This window comes from Zosterops lateralis (assembly GCF_965231275.1).
Source record: "Zosterops lateralis genome assembly, chromosome: 3".
In the NCBI taxonomy this organism is placed as follows: Eukaryota; Metazoa; Chordata; class Aves; order Passeriformes; family Zosteropidae; genus Zosterops; species Zosterops lateralis.
This window is the reverse complement of record NC_139764.1, coordinates 60,317,542-60,340,724: the sequence shown is the minus strand read 5'-3', so window position 1 is coordinate 60,340,724 and position 23,183 is coordinate 60,317,542. Positions and strand designations below refer to the sequence as shown.

General features: G+C 39.2%; 1 protein-coding gene and 1 long non-coding RNA gene across 3 annotated transcripts in view; one reads left to right on the top strand and one right to left on the bottom strand.

Annotated features, from left to right (window-relative positions):
- The window catches only part of LOC310907266, a 371,251-nt gene that overhangs the window by 149,753 nt on the left and 198,315 nt on the right, over nucleotides 1-23,183 (top strand). The window lies entirely within an intron of this gene.
- Nucleotides 1-23,183, bottom strand: part of THEMIS (thymocyte selection associated) — an 85,513-nt gene that overhangs the window by 19,327 nt on the left and 43,003 nt on the right. For both annotated transcript variants that reach the window (XR_014589575.1, XM_083857324.1), the window contains exon 5: nucleotides 5,485-5,635. Coding sequence is in view for 1 of the 2 variants with exons in the window: in XM_083857324.1 (XP_083713450.1) it covers nucleotides 5,485-5,635 (151 nt within the window). In the remaining variant the exon portion in view is untranslated. The remainder of the gene's footprint in view (nucleotides 1-5,484; nucleotides 5,636-23,183) is intronic.

The window sequence follows — 23,183 nt, the reverse complement described above, 5'->3', positions numbered from 1 at the left end:
GAACACTAACACAAAATGCCTGTGATGTCATCAAAAAAAAGAGCAGCTTTTCTTTTTTTTCCAAATAATTCAGAATTCTACAATTCGCTTTAAGTTTTTTGAGGTTATTATGTTTAATTTATTTTAATACTTGTTTTAGAGCACAGTGCCATAGTCAAATATATTGTCTTAACTAATGGGACAGCAAGCTACAGGGGCAAAAATTTCTTAAACCATCTTTGAAAATTTAGTAGACATATGTGCATCCTAAAGCACAAACAGAAAGCCCAATCTTCTTTCTCTTTCTTCAGCCCACTAGCCTCCTAAATCAAGTGACTAAAGACAGAATATATAAATACCTTCCCTAAAATATCCTGACATCAATGAACAAAATCAGCATAAACACTGTTTGTTGCAGACTGTAACTATTCCAGAAACCTACGCCATAAACAAGAAGATTATGTAGTGTTATGGAAATTCCACTTAGAATAAATTTCAAGGATAAAGAAAAACTGATACAGCAGATTTCTGATGCGGGTTATTATCCTGCAGATATTGCTACCATTTTTAATTAATTCAAACTCAGTCAAATATAAGAAAATAAGATAATATCTTTAGTGGCCTAGTCAGGTTTAATTGCAACAGAGGAAGAAGGTTCCATTCCTTAGAAACAAGGATAATAAATTCTATCTTTATTAACATGAAGTCTGTAAAGAAAGACAATAGAGGCTTTAAAATGGAGAAAAAACATGTTGTTTTTCTTTTCAAAACTATCTGGCCTTTGGTAAGAAATAGCAATTGTCTTTGTAACACGAGGGGTTTTTGAGAGTACAGATTCAACATCCTTATTAGGAATTTGAAACAGGCTGGTGCTTTGGAGGGTGGCTTAACATTCATCAGTAGAAGTTTAAAGATTAGTCAGTGAATGGTGCATTTCCTCCCACTCAAAACCCACAGGAGTGTGTCTGTGTTATTAGTCTTGACATATTTTCTAATCCATTATCGTTTGAATTAGCAGAGCAGAGTACACCCTCTGGAGCAGGCAAGCTTGCTGCACGCAGCAGTGGACTCATGGGGGCTCCTTGGCTAGCCAGGAAGAACTGTTCCATAATCTAATCCACTCCCCGGTATAATTCTGCAGTTATCTTTTAATCAAGCCAAATAATTTTGGACTATACTAATATACAACTTTCAGAAAAAAAAATTAGCTTTGATTTGGGTGTGTCAGCATACAATCCATCACTGTTCTTTGGATAGGATTACATCTGCCTAGCTCAAACTCACACTATACTCCAATTTGGACAGAGTTGGTAAAGGGATGTACTCCAAAGCAATCAAACAAGAAGCAATTTCCTAGTCTTGCAAAAGAAGTATCATTATGATTTTGGTTTGTGATTTTCTGTGTGCATACTAAGAGAGGTACTAGGAGTTTGTTTGGAATCCTCAGTAACAAAAGATATCCTTTATCTGGTGTTCTGTAGGTAGCCTAAGCCAAAAGAGTAAATAGGATGAACTTCAAATTAACTAATTGCAATTTTCACAAGAAACGAGGCAAGAGACCTGTGACTGATGAGCTTTTGACTCAGATACAGAGCTAAGAATTTAAATAGATGGGAAGAGTTAGTGCTGTAAATCTTTACAGTACCAGAGTCATGCAAGCCTTCAGCAGTCCTAACACCACTTTTTTCCTCTAATACTCTTGGTCGTACACCCAAAGCTACCTGAAAAGTATGGGCTTCCAGCCATAAACTTGTGGGAATACATAGGAAAAAATAAGCCTGACTGAAAGCTAAAGTTTTTTTTTTAAAATTACTAGAAGCAGGGGGAGTGAAGTCATCAGTCTACCACGACTACTGATACTTAACCAGAAGAAAAGTAAACCCTGCACTCTCAGAAGGGATGTCACAGCAAATATTAGGATCTTGATGGAATGAGGGCCAAAGGAGATCAAGAACAATCAAGAAAAGATATTTTCAAACCTGAAAAAGGCCCTAGAAAAAGCATTCTTCTCAATTAGATTATTTCAGAATTAAGAACAAATAAAGAATTGGCTAAGAAAAACAAAGTTCATGCTAGAAACTGGAAAATCACAGTAAAAATCAAGTGTTTTTTTAGATTCTGAAAAAGGTTTATCAATGACATATAAATAAGACTTAATGAGGTGAACAAAAGACTAATGCTACTGTCTCTGAATGAATAAAGAGAGAGAAGACAGACAGACTTCAAGCAGGGCAGATGGGACAATCAACAATATTGCATCATTTCACCATGGTGCTGAAAGAGGGTCAGTAGAAGCTCCAAACCCATAACCATAGTGAAAAGTCCAAGTCTGTTTTCAGGTGTCCAGAACCACAAACCTCATGAGCTAACAAGCAGGAGAAGGAGGAAATTTTGCTGGCACCATGGGTAACAGAGGCAGCCCTCTGCCTAGGGACAGGAGTGAAGAGCCTCCTGAGAGTTTCTGGGTCAGGATTTAATGGAGAGACCACTATGAGTGATGTTGTGGGTGCCTGCTACATACAGATTCATTAATGGAACAGTCAATTAGAATGAGCTTTCCTTAGTAAGTTTGCAATGGGAGGAGCAGCTGAGATGGTCGTGCTGCCATCCAAAGGGACCTGAACAGGCTAGAGAACTGGGCAGAGAGGACTTTCATGAAGCTCAGTGAAGGAAAATGCAAGGCCCTGTAACTGGAGAATAACCCCATGCACCAACACCAGAATAACTGGAAAGCAGTTTTGCCAAGGAAAACATTGGGGTTGTGGAAGACAAGTTGACCATGCTCCAGCAATGTGTCCTTGTGGAAAAGCAGTCCCTGACCTGTGGTGCCAGCAGAGATCCTTGTTTCCCTGACCAAGACTAGTGAGAGCACACCTGGAGTGTTGGGCCCAGATCTGGGCTCCCAGTACAAGAGGGACATGGATGTTCTGGAGCAAGTCCAGCAGAGGGTCATGAAGGTGATCAAGAGCCTGAAGGATCTGAAATAGAAGGGGAGGCTGAAAAGCCTGAGACTGCTCAGCTTGGAGAAGAGAAGGCTCAGGGAGGATCTTATTGCAGAGTATCAGAACCTGATAGAAAGATAGGAAGAAGATGGAGACAGATACTTCCCAGTGGTGCCCTGTTACAAAAGAAACACAAGCAGTGACAAATACCCTCACAGAAGGAAAATGGAAAGAACAAGTGACCTCCTAGTCCTGTTATTGAGCTGAAGCCTTAGTAACAGTGGATCCACACTGCTTTTCTCAACCAAGGGATCTCAGTTTAGAAACTGCTGTACAGTTCCTATAACAGGCACGGGAAGTAACTCTATGATTTCACTTTTTGCACAAACTGAGAAGCTGTGTTCAGAGAAATATTTGAAGACTCTTCACGATAAAGGCATTTTGAGACTTTAGCCTGTGTGATGTTTCCTGTCTGTGAGGAGTCTAGGCAAATAAAGTTAAGCACCTACTCAAGCATTGACTTTTGTGCTTGTGAATAAGCCAGTCTTCAGCATAAGTTTAATGTCTGCCTTCTTCCTCAAAGAAGCCCTGGTCACATTTTCTTCAGGTATGTTCCCTCTGCCTCCCATGTCTGCCTCGCTCCACAGAGACTAACACATGCAAGTGATCCAATGTAATCCCTGTAGCATAGACAATGGTTTTCAAAGTCAAGCCTCAGTGATTTAGACGAAGTGCCCTTGACAAAAAATGAGTACCATGTTAACCTATTGGTACTCCTTTTTTTTTGTGGGGCTTAAACTGAGGATACTGTCCTTTATAGCTGCTAACATGTAAGCTTCACCAATTACCCCTATAAAATCAAATCCAACCATTAAACAGTGACAGGACAGAGCCTGAAAAGAGATTTTTCAAAGCCACAAAATAACAAATCTGGAATTTTATTTCAAAGCTGTCAGATACCAAAATATCAAGCTTGTTTTGGCTGGGGCAGAATTAATTGTGCTCACAGTGAGTAGTACAGGGCTGTTTTGGATTTGTGCTGAACACAAGGTTGATAATATGGATTTTTTTTATATATATATTTATATATATATATATATATATATATATATATATATTTTTTTTTTTTTTTTTTTTTTTTCTGGTGCAAGGGCTTTTTTCATGAGCAGGGCTTGCACAAAGCCAAGGTCTTTTCTGCCTCTCATACTGCCATGGCTGGCAAGGGAAGTTGGGGGTGCACTGAAGTCTGAGAGAAGACACAGTCAGGACAGGTGACTAAAGGAATAAAAGGAAGAAGGCAGGGACATTTGGAGTGATGGAGTTTGTCTTCCCAAAACATTGTTACATATGACAGGACCCTGCTGTCCTGGAGATGGCTGAACACCTTCCTGCCCATAAAAAGCAGTTAATTAATTCCTCTTTTTTTCCTTTGTTTGTGTGAGTGTCTTTTGCTTTCCCTGTCTTTATCTTAACCCACAAGTTTTCTGGCTTTTGCCCTTCCAATTCTCCCCCCCATCCTGCTGGTGAGGGGGTGAGCAAGCAGCTGTGTGAGGCTTGGTTGTTGGCTGCGGTTAAACCACATCACTTTCAATAATCAGTCCCCAAATAATCAATTTTCACAGCAATAAGGATTAGTGAATATTCAACATGACGCTGCAATTCTTCTTCAGAAAAGTAGTTTATGTAGGTTTTAGAAGTTTCAGTACACATGGTTTCAAAGAGAAAATCCTCTGTAAGAATCTTACACACTGAATGACAAGAAAAGAAAGAGGAATTTATAGGAAGTTCTTCTCTTGATACCAATTATCAGTTAACAAATGCTGTGAGGATGAATATTAGTGCTTTAGTCTTCCAAATGTTCCCATGTTGTAATTAATGTGATTTGTTCATATTTCAAATATAACCCATGACTGAGAGATTAATGAAATAATTTTTTTACATTAACTGCAGAGTTGAAATATATATCATAAATTTGGATTCATCACCTTAAGCATCTAGCTTCTCAACTTCAGTATGGCTCATTTCTGAAAAAGGAAAAACTTGAAAGATCAGTAGAAAAACTAGGGATCTATGAAAATGATGGGAAATACAAACAAATAGAGACTTTAAAAACAATTATCGGTCAAGTAATTTGCTATGTAAAATTTTGTTCTTCAAAATACAAAAATATGAGTTGAAAGCATCTTCATATCTTTAATGTAAATGGTTTTCTCATCTTAAAACATCTTGGGATAGGTATTTTTTTAATAACAGATTATGTGTAAGCATCACTCTAAAGCAAAAGGACAGCACACGTTTTCCAATCGTCTGCTCCTAAAAACCACTGAATATTCATGCTGCAGTGTCAAACAGAGTTTAATATCATGCTGCTACTGAGAGCGCGGATGAATTTGCCTTACGGCATTTATGGAGGAAGAACAGAAAGGTTCACTTTTCATCCCTTTTTGACTAAGCCACAGATTCCAAGTGAAATCACACAAGATACTCCTGTATGTCAAATTTTCATTAGGACTGGGGTTAAGCTTTGCTGTATTAATAGCTCAAACCATAAGGCTTAACTGACCTTTAGTCACAGTGGTTTCCACTAGTGTAGCTTTCCCAGTCATGTCCTTATTCTCGTGCTGCACCAAATCATTTTGACAACTAACTTGCAATTCCAAAACATCAGCAGCTTGATCTGAGCACAATTTCTTGGTGGTGTCTGTGTAGAAATTCTGAAATTAGATAGAATAGCACATTAATTTCCATGTAAATTGTTAGTCCAAAGTGATGTGACATGCAAGAGCAACATTCTTTGGGTTATTTCTGTGAATTTTAACTGCAGATCTTTCTGTTTGTCAAAGACATCAATGACATTTACCACAGACCTTGTCTTTCAGGCATGTACATCACAAAATAACATGACCAGGAGGCACTCCAGGTGAAAAGATTAGCTCCAAAACACATCTCCAGTCTTTCTTTTTATTTTTGGTTATATGGTGTCAGACAAGCAAAAGGAGATTTATGTATCCCTTTTGGTTGATTCAGATTACTTTCTGATTAACTATTTTTATTGTATCGATTGTTCATTTAATGTGTTCTCTTACATATTACATCACAAATTCATATAAAGTCTGACATTTCAATTACATTTACCCAGTAGCATTCACAGCGTAGTATAGTTAGATGATGGGAACAGACAATTATGGTGTTATTAATTATAGTTTTATTACATTGGAAAAAGTAAGTTAGATGGCTGCAATATTTGCATCCTTTGAAATACAAGTTTCATACACACCTTTCCCTCATTATGTTGTTTTATTTTTAATTCTGAGGTATTTATGTCATAAAAAATTTCAGCCAAATACATATTTTTAGCTGTGTAAGTAACAGTCAATTAAAAGTGTCAAAAATATATCGTTGGTGAACCTCTACAGTAGCTGCAGTGAAGATACAGGCCAACTGCAATCATTATTCCAGAGTATATATTTTAGGAAATAATCAGTATAGATTTTCCATTCAAAATCAAATGCAGATTTTTCCTTAGCAATGACAAAGCCCATCCTATTCAGAGAGATAAGGTCATGTTGGTAAATCTGACATTAGCTACACAGTAATAGGATCTGATCTTTTCAGAATCAACCCACAATTTGCAAAAGTGCAACACAAGCCCACGTTTTACAACAATTTGCCCTTTTTGAAAAAAGATATCAGCTAGCAAGAAAAGAAGTCACTGGTAATAAAAATAGAAAATCTGGAAAAGTATATTAAGAAAAACAGATGAGGATGAAATCTGTAAAACACAGGGATGATTTTTCCCAGTGGGTGGGTCACAATAATACACAAGTGGAAAACCCTTATTTTTCAGTTAGAGTCGTCTATGGTACTTTTCTCCTTTTTCTTAAAAAAACCCGAAAAACCCAGAAGATGGATCTACAGGGGTCACTTGAGTTACAGTATTCAATGTTTGTGCTCCATAGGTCATACAATGCTGAGTAGTGCTCACCTTGGTTGCAAAAGAACCTCTGAGACCCAGCAAAGCTGTAAGCAGTGATGTAACTCACAAAAAAACTCAGGATCTTGTAAAAAAGAAATTCAGCTAAGAAATATTTTGCAAAGAGGACAGAAATGTCAGAAGAATTCTCCACAGAAGAGAGTTAAAATAACCCAGTGGAAAAACCACTGTCCAAACTAGGACTGTGCTCAGTGTGTTTTGGAATAGGTTCACGGAGGCTACGGGAGGCTTTAACTTCCTTTCACCAGGAGGACACAGCCTTTCTTTCATCTCTTTTTCTTGATCTTCTGCACCTAAGCATGCCTGTATCCCCCACCTGTTTGTTGCCAGACTGCCCCAGTTGTATGAACATTCACTTTATAGGCAGTTATTGAGAAATGTCCACCTTCTGCTTGGGGAAAATTAATGCCTAAGTCACCATGCCTAAAAGACCTAAATCATCATTCAGAGCTGCCACTAAACTAGTCCCATCCTTGGTATCAGTCCTACCTCCTTATCACAAATTAAAGGTCTTGGGAGAGGTAAGGTAACTATTATTCATAGGCAGATTGTTCCTGTGTTCCAATTGTTTGCATACTTAGCACACAGAAAGCTTTCATTTAGCGGCCAGCTTTCAGGGAAGAATGTAACCTTAATGTAAACTGTAGACATAAAAAACCAGAAGTTTTATTTTTTTTTTTTAAAAACCCACATGAATTCTCTTATTTTCTAGTCAGTTCCTTATTTACCCTATTAATACTAACAATCAATGTGATGTATGAGTATGTTCAGTTTATTTATTTTCCATTGCCTTAACTAATTAAAAACAGGCCTTGGTATCAAAATAGAAAGATCCCCTCATTAAGAAAAATGTATCTGGAATTTGTGCTAATCTTATAATTCATCAGCAAAACCACACACTGTGAAAACATTGTTACCTGGGGCACCTTGTAAACAAATTAAAATATGCAAACCTCAAACATTTAAAAACAAATAGGATTACAGAAAATGAACTGTCACATCACTTTATGCTGAAATCTGATAGCATTTTAACATCCTTAATAGCACTATAGATATCAATTATACTAGAGACCAACAAAGATAAGTCTCTTTTTTAAAACTATCAACAGAGAAGTTGTACTGTTGTCTTTCAAATACTTGGCAAACTTAATAACACAGAATTTCTATCTAGGCAGAGTCATTGTTCCACTAATTTAAAGAAGTCAGGATATCAGCCATGATTTTCAATAATTACTGCCAGAAAAAATATTAATTCAATTAAAAACACATAATCCGAGCTGCAGTCATTTGTTATAAGAGACTACTCATGAGGAAACCCCAAATCTCAGCATTTGGAAAATAAAACCAACACCTACAGGTGCATGAACTAAAAATTTTACAGCAATGGCTGAGAATTGCCCATGACATCTTCAGGTTTGCTTGTGGTCCAGGAACAACTCAGGAATCAAAGCATAAAGTCATAAAGGTTAATGAGTCTAAATGCACACAGTCCTTCTCAGGAAACAGGAGGTGTTATGTCGAACAGGATAAACACAAAAAAGTGTGTGAGCTAAGGTGAGAACTAAAGGACTAGAGATGCATCACTTTAGTAAGAACAGAAGTGTCAGAATTCTGCAGAAGCTGTAAATGAGTGCAGTGTTTGTTAAAGGTGCACAAACTGAAAAGATTGCAGAAACAAACTGAGTTTCAGAGTAAGGGTGTTGAATTAGTTTCCCTTGGTCACCTGTAGAGTTTAATGCATGGCATCTATGTGTGTGTGTGTGTACGTGAGCTTTCTCTTCTGCAAGGAAGACAAGCTCTGCTTGTCTGCTCCAGAAGCAGTGGAATCTGACCATAGTTCTTATGAGTGCCACTGGACAAATAGTAATGTTTTCCCTGTCTACAGCTGCAGTTGCACAAAACCTGTTCCCAAAACGCTGATTTCCCCTGCAACATTAGTGTCTGCTCTCATCCTCTTCTCAGAGCTCCAAGCTGTGTTCTCCTCAGACTTAAAAATTTTGAGCTATCAACAATTGTATCCACTACTGAATTCTTTTTTCATTAGTGTGTCTAATTGTTTTTTAAACTCATTTACATTTCTGTTATCAGTATCATGTGGCAATGAGTTCCAGAGTTTATTTCTGCACTGAAATTTACTTTGGGTTGCGAGGTATCTTTTTACTGCCCTAACTCATGATTTCATGCTGGTGCTGTAATTCCTCTCCACTAATTTTCTCCAATCATTCAGATTTTTACCTACTTTAGGTAGAAGAGCTTCTGGTTTTAAATCTTTCCCCTTCCAGGAGTCAAATTATAACTCAGGATGCACTGACTCTGGAAATTCTTGCTCCTTTGCAAGATACAACCCAAAAATGAAGTCAATCCCTATCCCACACATGCTTCAGACAGCAGTATTTGGTCACAACTATTCAATCAACCCATAAAACAGCACAGAAGTTCTTAACAAGAAAAACCTCCAAAACCTCATCCAACCAACTAATCTACCAACCTACATACCAAAAAACCCCACACAAACCAACAGTAGCAAAACCACAAAACAACCAACCAACCAAACAACAACGCCTACCCTCCTCCAACTTTGGAGGTGTCCAGCAAAATTATTGTAACCATTGAGATAGAACAGAAGAAGGAGAAGTTCTTGGAGCAAGTAAGGAAAAAGTCTTTTAAATCTGGTTTCAAAAAAATTTAAATAGTTCATGTTCATAATACATATTATTTGGTTGCCTTTTTTTAAGGAAAGAACACCTCAACAGAATCTAGAATATTCAGAGTAAAGAAGGAAACAACATTTGTTTAAAGTACAGAAAAATGTGGGAGTAAATATGAAACCAACAGCTGTCATAATCTCTGAAAATGTGGTGAGAGATGTAGTGGTATAAACCAATCTGACAAAACTACGCTTTTCCAGACTGAAAGTCAAGCTGTTACATGATTACGAATGACTGTAGTGAAGAGAAGTACTCATTTGCTGGAGCAATCAGTGCTGGACATGGCACTACACCTTTGGAGTACATTATTACAAGTCACCCATGCTAGTAGATACAGAACATAAACTTTTTACTGAAATCTTTAAAAACAGCTTGGAGTGGCAGTATTTACAGCCATCAGAAACCCAAGCCAAAGCTGCAGATACATATTTGTTACTTTGGCATATACTGCATGAGTATATTTATCTCTAAAATGCTTAATTGCTACACACACCTTTCCACCAGAAGAAAAATTATATACATAGAATGAAAGTGTGATGAACAATTTCACTGTCCAAACACAGATAAAAAAGACAATTTATCCCCACAAGCTGCATACAACAGTTCTGCAAGAGTCACACAGCACTGTATTCACTGGGAAGCCCAAACCAGGCTGGATGAAGTTTTAGTTATAAATATTTCAAGGAAATTGTGACAGAGGATGGTAGAGTGAGACATATCAGTATTTATAGTTGCTGATTTATAAAGAAAACTTCATGAGCTTCAGAACCTACAGAATTACACCCTACCTATATCATTTTGCTCCCACAGTCATTATATCTGCATGACTTTCTGCAGGGACAGTTTGGAGCTACAGTGGCTCAGAAAATAATCAAAATAAGATTTTGTTTCTCATGAAGTATCAGTCAGAGTAAATGCTACCAACATTCAGAACCTTAGACCATCCTGAGTCACAGACTTGAATTATTTTTAGGTTGGAAGAGCGTATGTTGGAGTACATTCTGGAGTAACTACATTGGTCAGATTTTCACCAAGGCTCATCATCAGGTGATCCCCCCTCTATTCCACTCTGATGGAACCCCACCCAGTATTGCATCTAACTCTGGGGCCCCCAACATAAGAAGAGCATTGATCTACTGGAGCAGGCCCAGAGGAGGGCCACAAACATGATCTGGAGTGCCTTTTCTATGAAAATAGGCTGAGAGAACTGGGGTTGTTCAGCCTAGAAAAGAGAAGGCTCTGGGAAACCTGTCAGCTTTCCAGTACCTAAAAGGAGCTTACAGTAAAGAAGAGAAGGGGCTTTTTATCAGGTAGTGTAGTATAGGACAAGGGGAGTGGTCTTAAACTGAAAGTCAGTAGATTTAGATTAGATTTTAGGAAGCAATTATTTTCTGTGGGGATGATGCACTGGCTTGGGTTACCCAGGGACATTGTGGGTGGCCCATCCCTGGAAGTGTTCAACACCAGGTTGGAATGGGGCTTTGAGCAACCTGATCCAAGAGAAGGTGTTCCAGCCCATGGCAGGGGATTGGAACTAGGTTATCTTTATGTCCTCTTCCAACCCAAACCAATATATGATTCTATGAACATATATTTCACCTTCTGTATGACTAGAAACCTGAATGGGTGCTCTGACTTAACAGATGGGAAACACAAATTTGAATAATGAGAACACACACACAGGAGCTGCTGACATGTCTCAAAAATCTGTATTATTATGGCAGACAATTAGGATTGATTTATTCCACTTGAAAAGAAACAATTACCTTTGGATTATTATTCACTTGTATCCCAAGGTAGCTTTCTTGTATGATCTATTGGCAAGCCAACTGACCTTGCACATCAAGGTAATTTTTGCAAGGGCACAGTGTACCCATAGCAAAGGATACTGGCATGGGTCTATGATTTTGTAGCGAAGGATTTTAACAGTCTTTCCCATTGCACTGATTCCAGTACATGGTATCAAGTCTTCATTTTCCACAGTCCACTGGAGTGTGGAAAAGGAGAAGAGCTAGTTCACAGATACTTCAGAAAGGCCACGGGCAATAAAGAGGATCCTCATTTAGCCTTATTAATATACAGAATGAGAGCACTTTGGAGAATTATTATTTGCCTGCAGGTCTCATAAGGTACTATAAACTGCAGATTAACTATTTTGACAAAGAAGGGGTCAAGGTTATATCGTTTCAAAGACAGAAACAAAATTGCATTAATTTGTGAGTTATTCTCTGCCTAAAAGAGACAAAAAACACATGATCAAATTAGGTTTTGTGATCCAGATTCAGGTGCTTAATAAATTTCTCTCTCACAAGGTACCTTCTGTACACACCAACAATATCACAATTAATTTGACTTTCATTGTCAGTAGGCTGGGTTTTACCATAGAATCATAGAATGGTTTGGGCTGGAAAGGACTGTAAAGACCATCTAGTTTCACACCCATTGCCATGGGCAGAGACACCTTCCATTAGACCAGGTTGCCCCTGCTTCTTTTACCAAAGGTTAAAAAGGGGAAAACTAAATAAATTCCTGATTGCTTGTAGGCTAATGCTACTGCAAGCACATTCTAAGGGTTCAAACACTGTATTTAAACTCTTACATTTTCCTAATGATAGGGACAGGAATAGTTAATCCCTGTTCAGAGTCTGAATAAGAATACTTGGATTCAAAACCAAAACAAACCAGAGCAGAAAGCCATGTTCCAGCTACATCCATTTCGACAAAAATAAAAGAAAATATACCGAGCCGGTTGATCTTGGAGAAACCAGTGGCGCCCTGCCCGACATGCAATTAATTTGTCTGTGAGCTGGGACAAGCAATGACATCCAGATAGAAAGGAATAAGCGGGGAAGGAGGCGGCGGGCATCGCTAGGGGGCTCTGCACCCCGGCGCATCCCGGAGCATCCCGGCGCATCCCGGCCCTCCCGGCGCTCCCCGAGGAACGCGCGGCCGGTCCCGAAAAGCCGGGCATCCCAACTCTCCTCCGACAAAGACTTCTCCTTCTGCTCCACCCTTTCCCCCCCCGTTTGAAAGGACGCACAACAAGTTTCGTGGTTATGTCTGATACTATGGAGAGAGAGAACAACGCTCGATCAGAGCTGATAATTTTTTGGGCCGCTATGTGGTGAAACATAAAGATCTTGTAATCTACCAGGCTGCAGTTTAATAATTGTGATGGGAGTAACAGAGGGAAAAACGGGATCCAGCTGACAGGATGAGCTTTAAAAAGGGCTGTTGTATGTGAACAGTACACGGTTTCTCAGGAAAATTTTGCGAGGGTAAGGAAATTCTGCAACTCTTCACTGACAGTTCCCACAGTTCAGGTAAATTTTCTGCAGCTAATAGAAACAAAATAAGTTGCATTATGTAATCAATTAAAAAAAAAAAAAAAAACCACACAAGAGTGTAATTCTATTGCATTCTACTGACATTCTTTACTTGCTCTGGAAATTCAGAGTCCCAAGATTTTAGTTCTTAATCCAATGACTTTTGTGTACTCATTCACTTCTCACAGTATTTGTTTAATCATTTGTTGAATTAGATCCTTTTCTCTCCCCAAAATTTTCCTAGAGTAGTACCGATTGTGTCTCAAGAGATTTTAGAACGAAGTTTCACGACCAAAGTTCTTTTATATCTCTGGGCAACTGAAGCTGTCAGCCCCTTTTCCCCAGATATTTTTTCCCCTGCTCTCTGTGTGTACAAGCAAAAGAGAACAGAAAATCATGTTGGGCACCCTTGAGTGGCCTGGGATGAAACAATGCTGTACTAGCCAGTGCAAAGTCACCAGGCTTACACCTTCAGCTTAGTGTTACAAATCAAAAAGGCTATTTAAAAAATTCTTCAGCAATCGTTCAAATTCAAAATACAGAGCTGCATAATGCCCTCCCAGCTCCATCTCCTCCCTCTTCTCTCCCTGCTAAATACATAAAGGGGGGGAGTGCTTGATCCCCTGTGCCTCAGAGCAGAGAACAGTTTTTTCATCTTTACTGTAATGTGGATGATAATAGTACCTTTATTTTTGCAGTGATGTCTTTATGTTAAGGTTTTGGGGTTTTTTCTGAGTCTTAAACAGCACTTTGTCTCTTCAACACACTATGCAGTGCAAGAAAAGTATTGTTTTCTGCATTTTACGTGCTGCCAAATCAAAATGTATTCTATTCCACATTGCTCCAAAAAGTGGGTAGGGACTGGTGAGATGCCATCAGCTGTGACCTTTCTACACACCCTGAACTCTTCACCAGCCTGCCTTCCCTGCCATCAGGCACAGAAATTGCAGCCACACCTGTGACCTCTCAGCTAAAGAAATTAGGCTTGGGCTGCTTCAGATTGGGCAATGAAACTATTAGTGTCAAATCCTGTGGAAATCCTGGTTTCCATGGCACTCACAAGAGCCCTGAAAGGAAGCAAGAAGAGTATCATCTCATAGTTTCATAGGCTATGAAAGGCTGTCTTTACTTTTCTCCTGGGCTACCCATTCACTAAACAGTGAAGTTCTTGGAAGGAAAACAGTATACACCTGAAGACCTAAATTAATGGGGTCTACTTCTGTATTACAAATGTACCTCACCTTGGCAACTGGAACTGCTTGTTTGTTCAAAGGCTATGAAATGTTGTATTTTGTGCTATCACCACTTAAGCAGAAGATGCGAATTCTTTTCATTTGTCTTTAATGGAACATTAACTGGAAATATAATTACAAGAGAGAGCTAATTACCTGCAGGTTTGCCAACCTGCAGATGGAATATACTCAACAGACTGAAATCTGAAGGCTGAAACTGATGTAAGTGCAGTTTACTGTGTGGAAAATTTGAATTGAAACTGAATGAAAAGAAGAATGAAATTTCCTGTAACTCCTGACACAGGACTCCAAAAGAAGCAGCTTTCACTGCACTGTTGTTCTACCTGTCTCTCTCTCAGTCCTCTGCCCTATAATATTTAAATAATATCCACACTGGTTCAGGTCAAAATGCATCTCACAGACTATTTTTTCTTCACCATTGCTTTAAGCAGACACCCAGGAAGAGTAAGAACAGAGAAAGTCAAGATGTGTTACATCCAAATACACTCTCAGCCTCTTACTATTTTCAGCTCAGGGAATTTCCTGAGTTTGATGTGGTTTGTCTATTAGTAATACTCAAAGGGTGTCTCTTCTAAGTATTTGTCCAGTCTCCCCTTGAACTTCTAATCTGCTTCCAGCCTTGTTCTGACTCCCCTTAGTCTGAATGTATCCTGTCCCATTTCCTCTAATTGTGGTCCTGCAGGGCCTGGGGGGTGGGGGGCAGGGAGTGGGATTTTTAAAATAATTGTTTTCAAGTCCTTGCTGCTGTGCTGGCCTTCCTAGCATGAGTCTGCAAGTCCAGCTGCAGAACTCACCCTTTACTTCCTCTCACTGCTTGACAGAAAACGCTGTGCACAGCAGCCATCAGCCTCGGGAAAGCAGCAGGACACTGAGCTGGCAGGAATTAAATGTTTCAGACTAGAGTCGGTCCTCAGACCCTGGGTGTAAATTTGCACTCATTCTCTGTAACTTGAAAGCATTATTCTGGATTTACTCAGTCATGGCTGAATTCAGCATCAGGCTTCTTGTTTTTCAAAATCATCTGGTTTCCAGACCACAGCAGGGAATGTAACAGCAGGAGTGAAGGGAAAATGGGTTATTTTATTAGCAAAATGCATTGCTTTTCTAACAGGTATTTCTGCAATGTTTCAGTTCCTTCAAGAATTTTGCTTTCTCACACACTTACACACATATAAATGTACACAGAGATATGAGTATATAAATATTTCAGCTTGCCCACTAGAAGCCAGCCTATTTTGTCAGAAAGAAACTATTCTGCCCCATTTTTCACTTCCCTTTTTATTCTTTATTCTCTGACATAATTTCAAAGTTCTGACAATTAATTCCCTTGCAGCTGTGCTGAACTGCATGACAGTGGTTAGCAAACCCAGACAAGTCACAGGGGTCTTTGGTTTCTTGGAAACATTGAACCAAGTCCTATAAAGGATCTGGATTTTTCTTCATCAGAAAGGATGCTCACATCCTGATACTTTTGGCAAACTGGGAAGTACCCACCCACCCACCCAAATAAAAAATCACTTCTGATTATAAATACTTACCAAAACTATTAAGAGAAGACTTTTTGGTCTGTTTCTGGCTGTTGGCATTTTAGATTTTAAATTTCCTCAATTCATTACAGGGAGCAAGAATTAAGGGAAAGGCTTTCAAGACCATTTACTCCCGCGTATCAAAACGAAACTGTGTGATACCATGTGCCCACTTCTGCCTCCTGCTCCCACTCTGCCCTGAATCACCCTCATTTCTAGGCACTGACTCTACTGGAGGTCTGAGTTGTCTCCCAGAGAGAGGCTGTAGCCCAATCTGCCCAATCTTGGTAGGCTGTAGCTCTACCAAGCTGTGAGAATGAGAATTAAATATCCCTGTGCTCATAACTGTTTTCCATTGCTTTTGTGGTATCCACTCCCTTTCCAGGTTTTCTCCTGAGAGCTGGCTTTGTAGGACAGGCCAGGCACTCCAACAGTGTTCAGAGCTATGCCTCAGTGGCATTTAAAAGGCCTTTTAAGCCCATTCCAAAAGAGTCAGCTGAGAAGAGAGGATCTCTACAAATCTCAACCCATTATTTCCTGGTTTACAAAAAAAAAAAAAAAAAAAAAAAAAAAAAAAAAAAAAAAAAAAAAAAAAAGGCAACTGGAATGCCATCCTAAGAAGCAGCATGAAAAACACTGATGGTGGCATTTTGCTCATATGCTAAGAAATGCCAAATAGCAGGAAGTTCATATTCAGTAATTTTTAGTTGTACCAAAGATACTGTGATAAAACCTTGGTTGTTAGTTCCACCATTCTGTAAATGATACTGAGGATTGCACAGCCTTGAAAGTGGAGATTGCTCATCCCCAGGTCATGTTCATTCATGTTCAGCATATGTCCAGCTTCATGAAATAGCATCTGAACTTGGCAGATAGTTTAATGTACTGAACCAGTGCTTTTAAAACCCCTGTTTAAAACTTTGCTGAAAGACTCTATGTGCAGAAGACATTCTAAACAATAAATATCTGCATTTCCTAACCAAAATAATGAAGTAAATAATTTCCATACTACATTTACACATTTACAGAACCCAAGAAGACACCCAGGTTGGTGGGGTTTTAAGCACAGTTGCAGCTGACTAAAGCATTAATCAGCTGTTGGCAGGGAGAGTTCTGCTGTTAAATTCTGATCTGTCAGGGTACCCACAAATATTTTCAGAGGGCTTTTCCACTGTGACCACATATATACACCAGAAGATTCTTTGAGCATATAAATACTTCTTGGTGGACAACTCTTCGAACGATTGACACAGGGGAAAGAGCTGTCTAACTCTCATGAGAGTTTCATCAATAAAACTGCTTTGGTTTCCTCAGTCCACTGAATTACCTTGGGGATTTAGAAAAGATTTTATTTCTGCAGTCTAAAATTTCATCTCAGTCAGGCTTTGAGCCAAGCTTAACTGTTCACTTGCTTTTCAGTTCAACAGCCAGCCTTTAAAAATATAATGCTGTCTTCTCCTGAGAGTTTGTGCTCAGCATTCAGATGCTCAGCTGGGTCTTTATTTCTGATGTGAATATTTTCTTCTCAGAACTTTGAAACTGAGATGACTCTAAATGAGTTCACGGAAGGTTTTAAAAGAGATTATTATTACATCAATCTTATGCCAGTTTTGAGAGGTAATATTTGCAGTTCTATTAATTGCACAGGAAAGTCAATTTTCTCACTCTTCCTAATAGTAAATAGTCCAAACATGCAGGTTAGCCTCCCCTCCATGACACGTGTTACATGTCAGATTATCAGTAGATAATTATGCCCCATATTGCAGAAAAATTTGCAAGCAATGTTGCAGGCTGCTCTCCCAGATCTACCAACTTGGCTCTCATGCTTTGGCTCCGGGAGAAAAAAGAACAACACGTCCAATCGAACTGGCAGCTTTGGAAACAGCAGGACTTTTTTCCTCTGTTGGAATGACTGCTGACCTCCAACCTTCTATAATTTCCTTCTTCTGGTTTGCAAAATGAGGGCAGGGAGGAGAGGAAGAGGCTGGGCTCTTGGTTGCAGTGGCAGGAGTTGCCTCAGGAAACTGCCTGGCACTGCCAGCCAGAAACAAAGGGCTTGGGGAAGAAAGACTCACCAAGCCGGATACAAGAAGACATTTTTCTCTCCAGAGCTGTTCTTTTCTCTGATTTTACCAAAACCACAGCTCTCTGTGAAAGCAGAGAGCTGTATAGGGACACAGCATTGAGCAGATGCAAAATGCTCCAGCTCTAGGAAAACAAGGCTGCCACCCAGCTGTGCCTTGAGCCAGCCACCACCAGCGTATCAGGACTGCTGTGGATCATGCAAGCAAAGAGGCATTGGCAGAAGTGAGGCTGCCCCAGCTGAAACAAAAAGGGCAAACCTGTAATGAGCCTGCCCAAGTTGCAGGAAGATGAGGTGGCTGGTGCTTGTTTCAAGATGGTTGAAAAATGGCTGGTTGAGACTTTAGCAAAAGCAACACAAATTCTCAAAATCATTTGGCTGGTTTTGGCTGTTGGTGTCTTCTTGACCCTCTGAGAAACAAATTAATGTCATAAAAACATCTAAACCAGCTGAAGAAATCAGTCCATTAAAATGAGTGCGCATCCTTAGGTGAGTACAGCTATGCACAGGTTCCATTATTTACAGGAGCAGAGCCTCAGAGACCCACACATTCACACATACTGAAGTTTACTATGGTGAACAATCCCCTCTGGTAAGTGGAAAACCTCCCCGTGGTCTTGTACAAGCCTAACAGCTGGCCAAGTCAGGACCTTGGAAACAATGTTTTCTACAGCAGCGTGTGTTTCCTGGCACATAGGAAGCTGAATAATCTATCAGATATATAAATCTTAAACCAAAAGGTATTCAGGGAACAAACTATATGTTTCCACAGATGAGGAAACAGATGAGTGCTTAACGTGTTGTGAGTGCTACCAAAATTCAAATAAACCCCAGAGAAAATAAATTGACTTTTTAAAACTTTTTTTTTCCTTCTTCTTTGTGAATATATAAGAAGATTGACAAAAATTAAAGAATATACCATTTTTTGTCATTAATCCTCTGGTTTAATAGTCTTTTGTTTACTTATGTGTAGAAAACTTCAGATCTAACAAGTCCATCTATGTTCTCTGAGTGCCTGTGACATTTGAAAGCCTATAAAAGTAATGCAGATCTCAGGTTAGTCTCACCCTCCAACACTTCAGCTTTTTAGATAACTAATAAGATCAACAGCAGGTGACACGGCATGTTACAATGGCTCTAGGGAAAAAGTTCTCAAATCTACCTGGAGCTGGACTGAAATCTCTCATTAATTTCACATGGATCATCAAAGAGCATCTGTGAGGCAGCAACAGTTTGTGGATGGCACAGCCCTGCTTGCCAGCAGAAGCCTTCCCTTTAGCATTACTCATTTCCAAAGACATAAATTCCCAAATTATTCAACCCTACTGTGAATTAAAAAGCTGTGTCATAGGCAACCTGAGGGCACCCCTGATGCATCCTTTTGAGACAGAATTTATTGGGTCAGCAACTTCTGACTCCTCCTAGCCCATTTGGCCACCTCTACAGGCAGCATGTTAGCAACAGGGAAACACACCTCGTGTGACAGTAACTGACTCCCTTTTGAGGCCCCATTTTGCACTGCCAAACTGAAAAGCAGCTTTAATGCAAGCAAGAGCTAGACCCGGGGAGGAGTAGGAAGCCACACTTACAGTGCAGAGCTCTTTGAAGTCGGCGAGTTTTACTGTGTTCTGGTTTTAACAAACCTTTGCAGGAGGTGGTCTGTGTGGTTTTGTGACCCAAAAGTTTCATTTTAAGTTTAGGGGGTTGGGTGAAAGAAGACAGTTGAGAAGAAACTGGGTGAAAGATTCACACATATCTTTGAAAGCTTCATAAAGTTTTCGCTGAACTGCATAGTTTCTAGTCCAAAGTAGGATTTCCTCGGAATCTTCCAGTAAAATTTTTAAGAGGTTGAATTTTGATCCATCCGAAAAAAAGCAGAAATAAAAGATCTTGTATTTTGAACCACCTTATTTCATTATTTTTAATAGTCTAACTTTTGCAGATTATTTGTAGCATAAATATTTTCTGATATCTCAGAACTTAGAATCAGTCAGACAGTCAGACTGCAGTTACAAAATTTCATACTCTCCCCCCCAAAAAGGCTTTGCAACATTCATATAGTGAAAGGAGAGAAGCAGAGACTATTAAATATTCTTCTGATAAAAGCAGTATTACTGATAGAAATTTCTAGGTTTGAATAGTCCTCATCATTTTTCTCTTACAAACTTAAGAATATTCTTTATAGCAGTTTCATAATGTATCTCTCTAAAACTTCTATATTAAGCCCTGGATTCAAGCAGGTATTCTTTTTTTTTCTTTTTCTTTTTTTTTTTTTTTTTTTTGTAACTTTACAGGTACAATTGGTACATTGCTCCTGGCAGACTGGCAAGATAGCACACAGGAATTATCTCATTTAACTGTAGATCAATGCCATGACTGCAACGATAAAATTGTAGGAAAATTGTACAGTAACTACAAGGTTATTATCAATCACTTTTAGCTCTGCAGTGGCACAGGAGAGAGGATAGATACTGTAATAGGCTCTCTGCTGAGTACTTTTAATTAATATACTCTGTTTTCTTACAGTCTTGCACATCCCTTACTCCCAATGGTTACTTTTGTCTTGCTTGTGATAAAAGTAGAGAAGTCAGCCCAGGTTCAAGTAAATATGTCAGAGTGTATGTTGCTTTTCCTCTTATGGACCAAAAGGCTTATTTAGTTATTTATTATTATCTAGAAAGGTATCACAGGGACATTTAATAAAATCAAGATATATCTTTCTTTTGTTTGGTAATTATTAGGTCACAGCCCTAAGTGGAAGATGAAGCTAAACCAAAGGTCTGTAGCAGATTTCCAGTGTAGGCAGGTGTTTCTTTACTGAACATGGGCATAAAGGCTTTACAGAGGCATAAAATGAAGAGGCCAAATCAAATCCCAGTCTTAAACAATTGATCAGATTTTAACTGTTAATGAATGCATAAAGGTAAGAATGGAACCACAAGCTTTTTCACTGCTGTGAAAGCTTTCTCATGGTCATGGCAGAATTCAGTGTTTGGGCCAGAGAAACAGTAACACATTTTGGCACGGAAGAGTGCCAGGGATTTTGTTCCAGAGGAGAGCTAAGTACAGTAGTCAACTGCCAGAGCATTTCTTCTTACCTGCATAAATTTTATTTTTCCACTATCAAGGGAGAAAGAGGGGGGGACTTCCCAGAGAGTAAGGTGGCAAATTTATTCTAGTTGTCAGTAAAAAATTGGGTGTCATTCAATAAAGAGCTGCCCAGTGATGATCTCTAACTCATACCTAACATTATTTCACAAGGCTATTTTAACACAGAACTTTTTCCTAAGACTTAATGGAGATGTATAAGGACACATTACAAACTCATGACAACTACATCCGTAAAAAATACTGTGGTTGCTGTGAATCCATTTCGTAGGCTGACTGTTTGACAAACTTTGTATCTGGGATCTCAGTCTATATATTTTTTTTTAGAAACTACAGAGAAAAAGTCTGCCCAGAGATTTATTTCAGGACAAAACAGGTCTGCTAGACAAAAAACCACCACTAACTTGCTGAGTGACTCCAGGCAAGTCGTCTGCTGTCTATTCTCTCTGACATGCATTCTCCACCTATTTAGAACATAAGGATATCTGCTGGGATTGCCACTCACTGTGTGTTTCTGCAGGACTCAGAGGCCTCAAGACCCTCATTCCACACAGCCCTGTAGGTGAAGCGATGACTATAAATATCTGTGCAATGGATTTTTACCATCACACCATCTTCTAGTGGAATTTTATCTCATCCAAATATCCTGCTCTTATTTTCCAGCCATCAGCCAAGGCAAGTCCCCAGGTGTAAGAAGCTCTCCAGCTGCCTAGAAACTGAAGCTGCAAGTATTAAATACCTCCCCAGGATCCTTATAGCTAGCAGCAGCCTTTTGTTCCCATCTCTTTTCATATTACTCTTGTATAGTTCTCTTGTACTGAGATAACAACATGAAAAATGTAGAAAAAAAATCAAGCTTGCCTTAGCCTTGACAAAACAGGCACATGAACACATCACAAATATTGATATATTTATAAAATATATTCTGAACACAGAATGATGGAACCATTCTAAATGAAGCAGTCTGAGGTCAGAAAATTTCCCCCAAGTTATAATAAAGGGTTATGATTTGCATATAGTCTTCTGATAAAGAAAATAGTCTCCAACAACCTACTTGTTTATCATAAAAAATGGCATCCTTACATAAATGTGCTCACCAGAACCCCAATATCCTAAACTCACTAAAAAAAAAGTAAACCTGATTCCTCAAAACAAAGAGCTGCCTTTTGTGAAGGTTCACCCTGTATTTGGGTCACCACGACAATAATTACCAAGCTGCTCACAGTGTTATCTGAGGCACCAAGAGGACCTGCCTTGCATGAAATAGGAACCAGAATGCAGCACAGTGTAGTCCACAGGGCCATAAGGTAAGCATTGATGAATATTGAGATTAAATGACAGGTACAGAAACAAATGCTAGTAAGCAATTGCATCAGTTCATAGCTTGCCTCACTGCCCATAATGTCTTTTCAGGCCACATAAGATTTCTGTTTCAGTTACATCAACTATAACACCAACCTTAACCATGATACAGGCTATTTTTGCAGGTTTATTTCTTTCCTCTCCAGATGGCAAGCTCTTTCAGCAAGGTTCCTCTCTTCTTCACTGTTTGCAAACAAGGCAGCCCTCTCATGTGTAGAAACATTTATGTATGTTCATGGCTGATCTGCTGACTTCAAAATAATTTTATCACAGGGAAAGGCTAATGTGTGGCATCAGAGCTGGAGGAGAGCTACATGGAAGCATGCCTCAAGTACCACTAAGGCAAATACTCCAGCAATTAATGCAGAGAAAAGTGACTGCTGAATACAGAACACAACCTTTATGAAAGTACTAACAGGAGGCTTGAAAAGTAGAAGCACATGAGCTGTCTTAATCTCATGGTTCCTCTGAAATTAAGTGCCCTATTAATGGTTACATGTCCAGTGTGCAGGTGAGACTGTTATCAAATCCATCACTATTCAGCAAAAAACCCCAGGGTGAAATTCTGTGCTGCGCAACAAAAAAATTACAGCTGAGGAAGAAGGAACTTTGATGGCTTAAAACAGCCTTCTTATCATCCAGCTTTTAGCTGTCCCAGGAGCTACAGCTGGCATCGACCTCTTTTATGCCCTACCACCTCATTTTTTAGCAAGGCCCTTCAGAACAGAGGGAACATTGCAAAGACGTACAAGAGCTAATGTCCAAGGATATATTTATTTCAGTCAGACGTAGTGAAAGCATGCTCAGTAGAGGAATGATGGGAGATAGAAGAGAGAACAAAATTAGGGAACTGAAGAGCAGCTGTTCAAATTAACTCATTGCATCTGTCTAAAGTCATACAA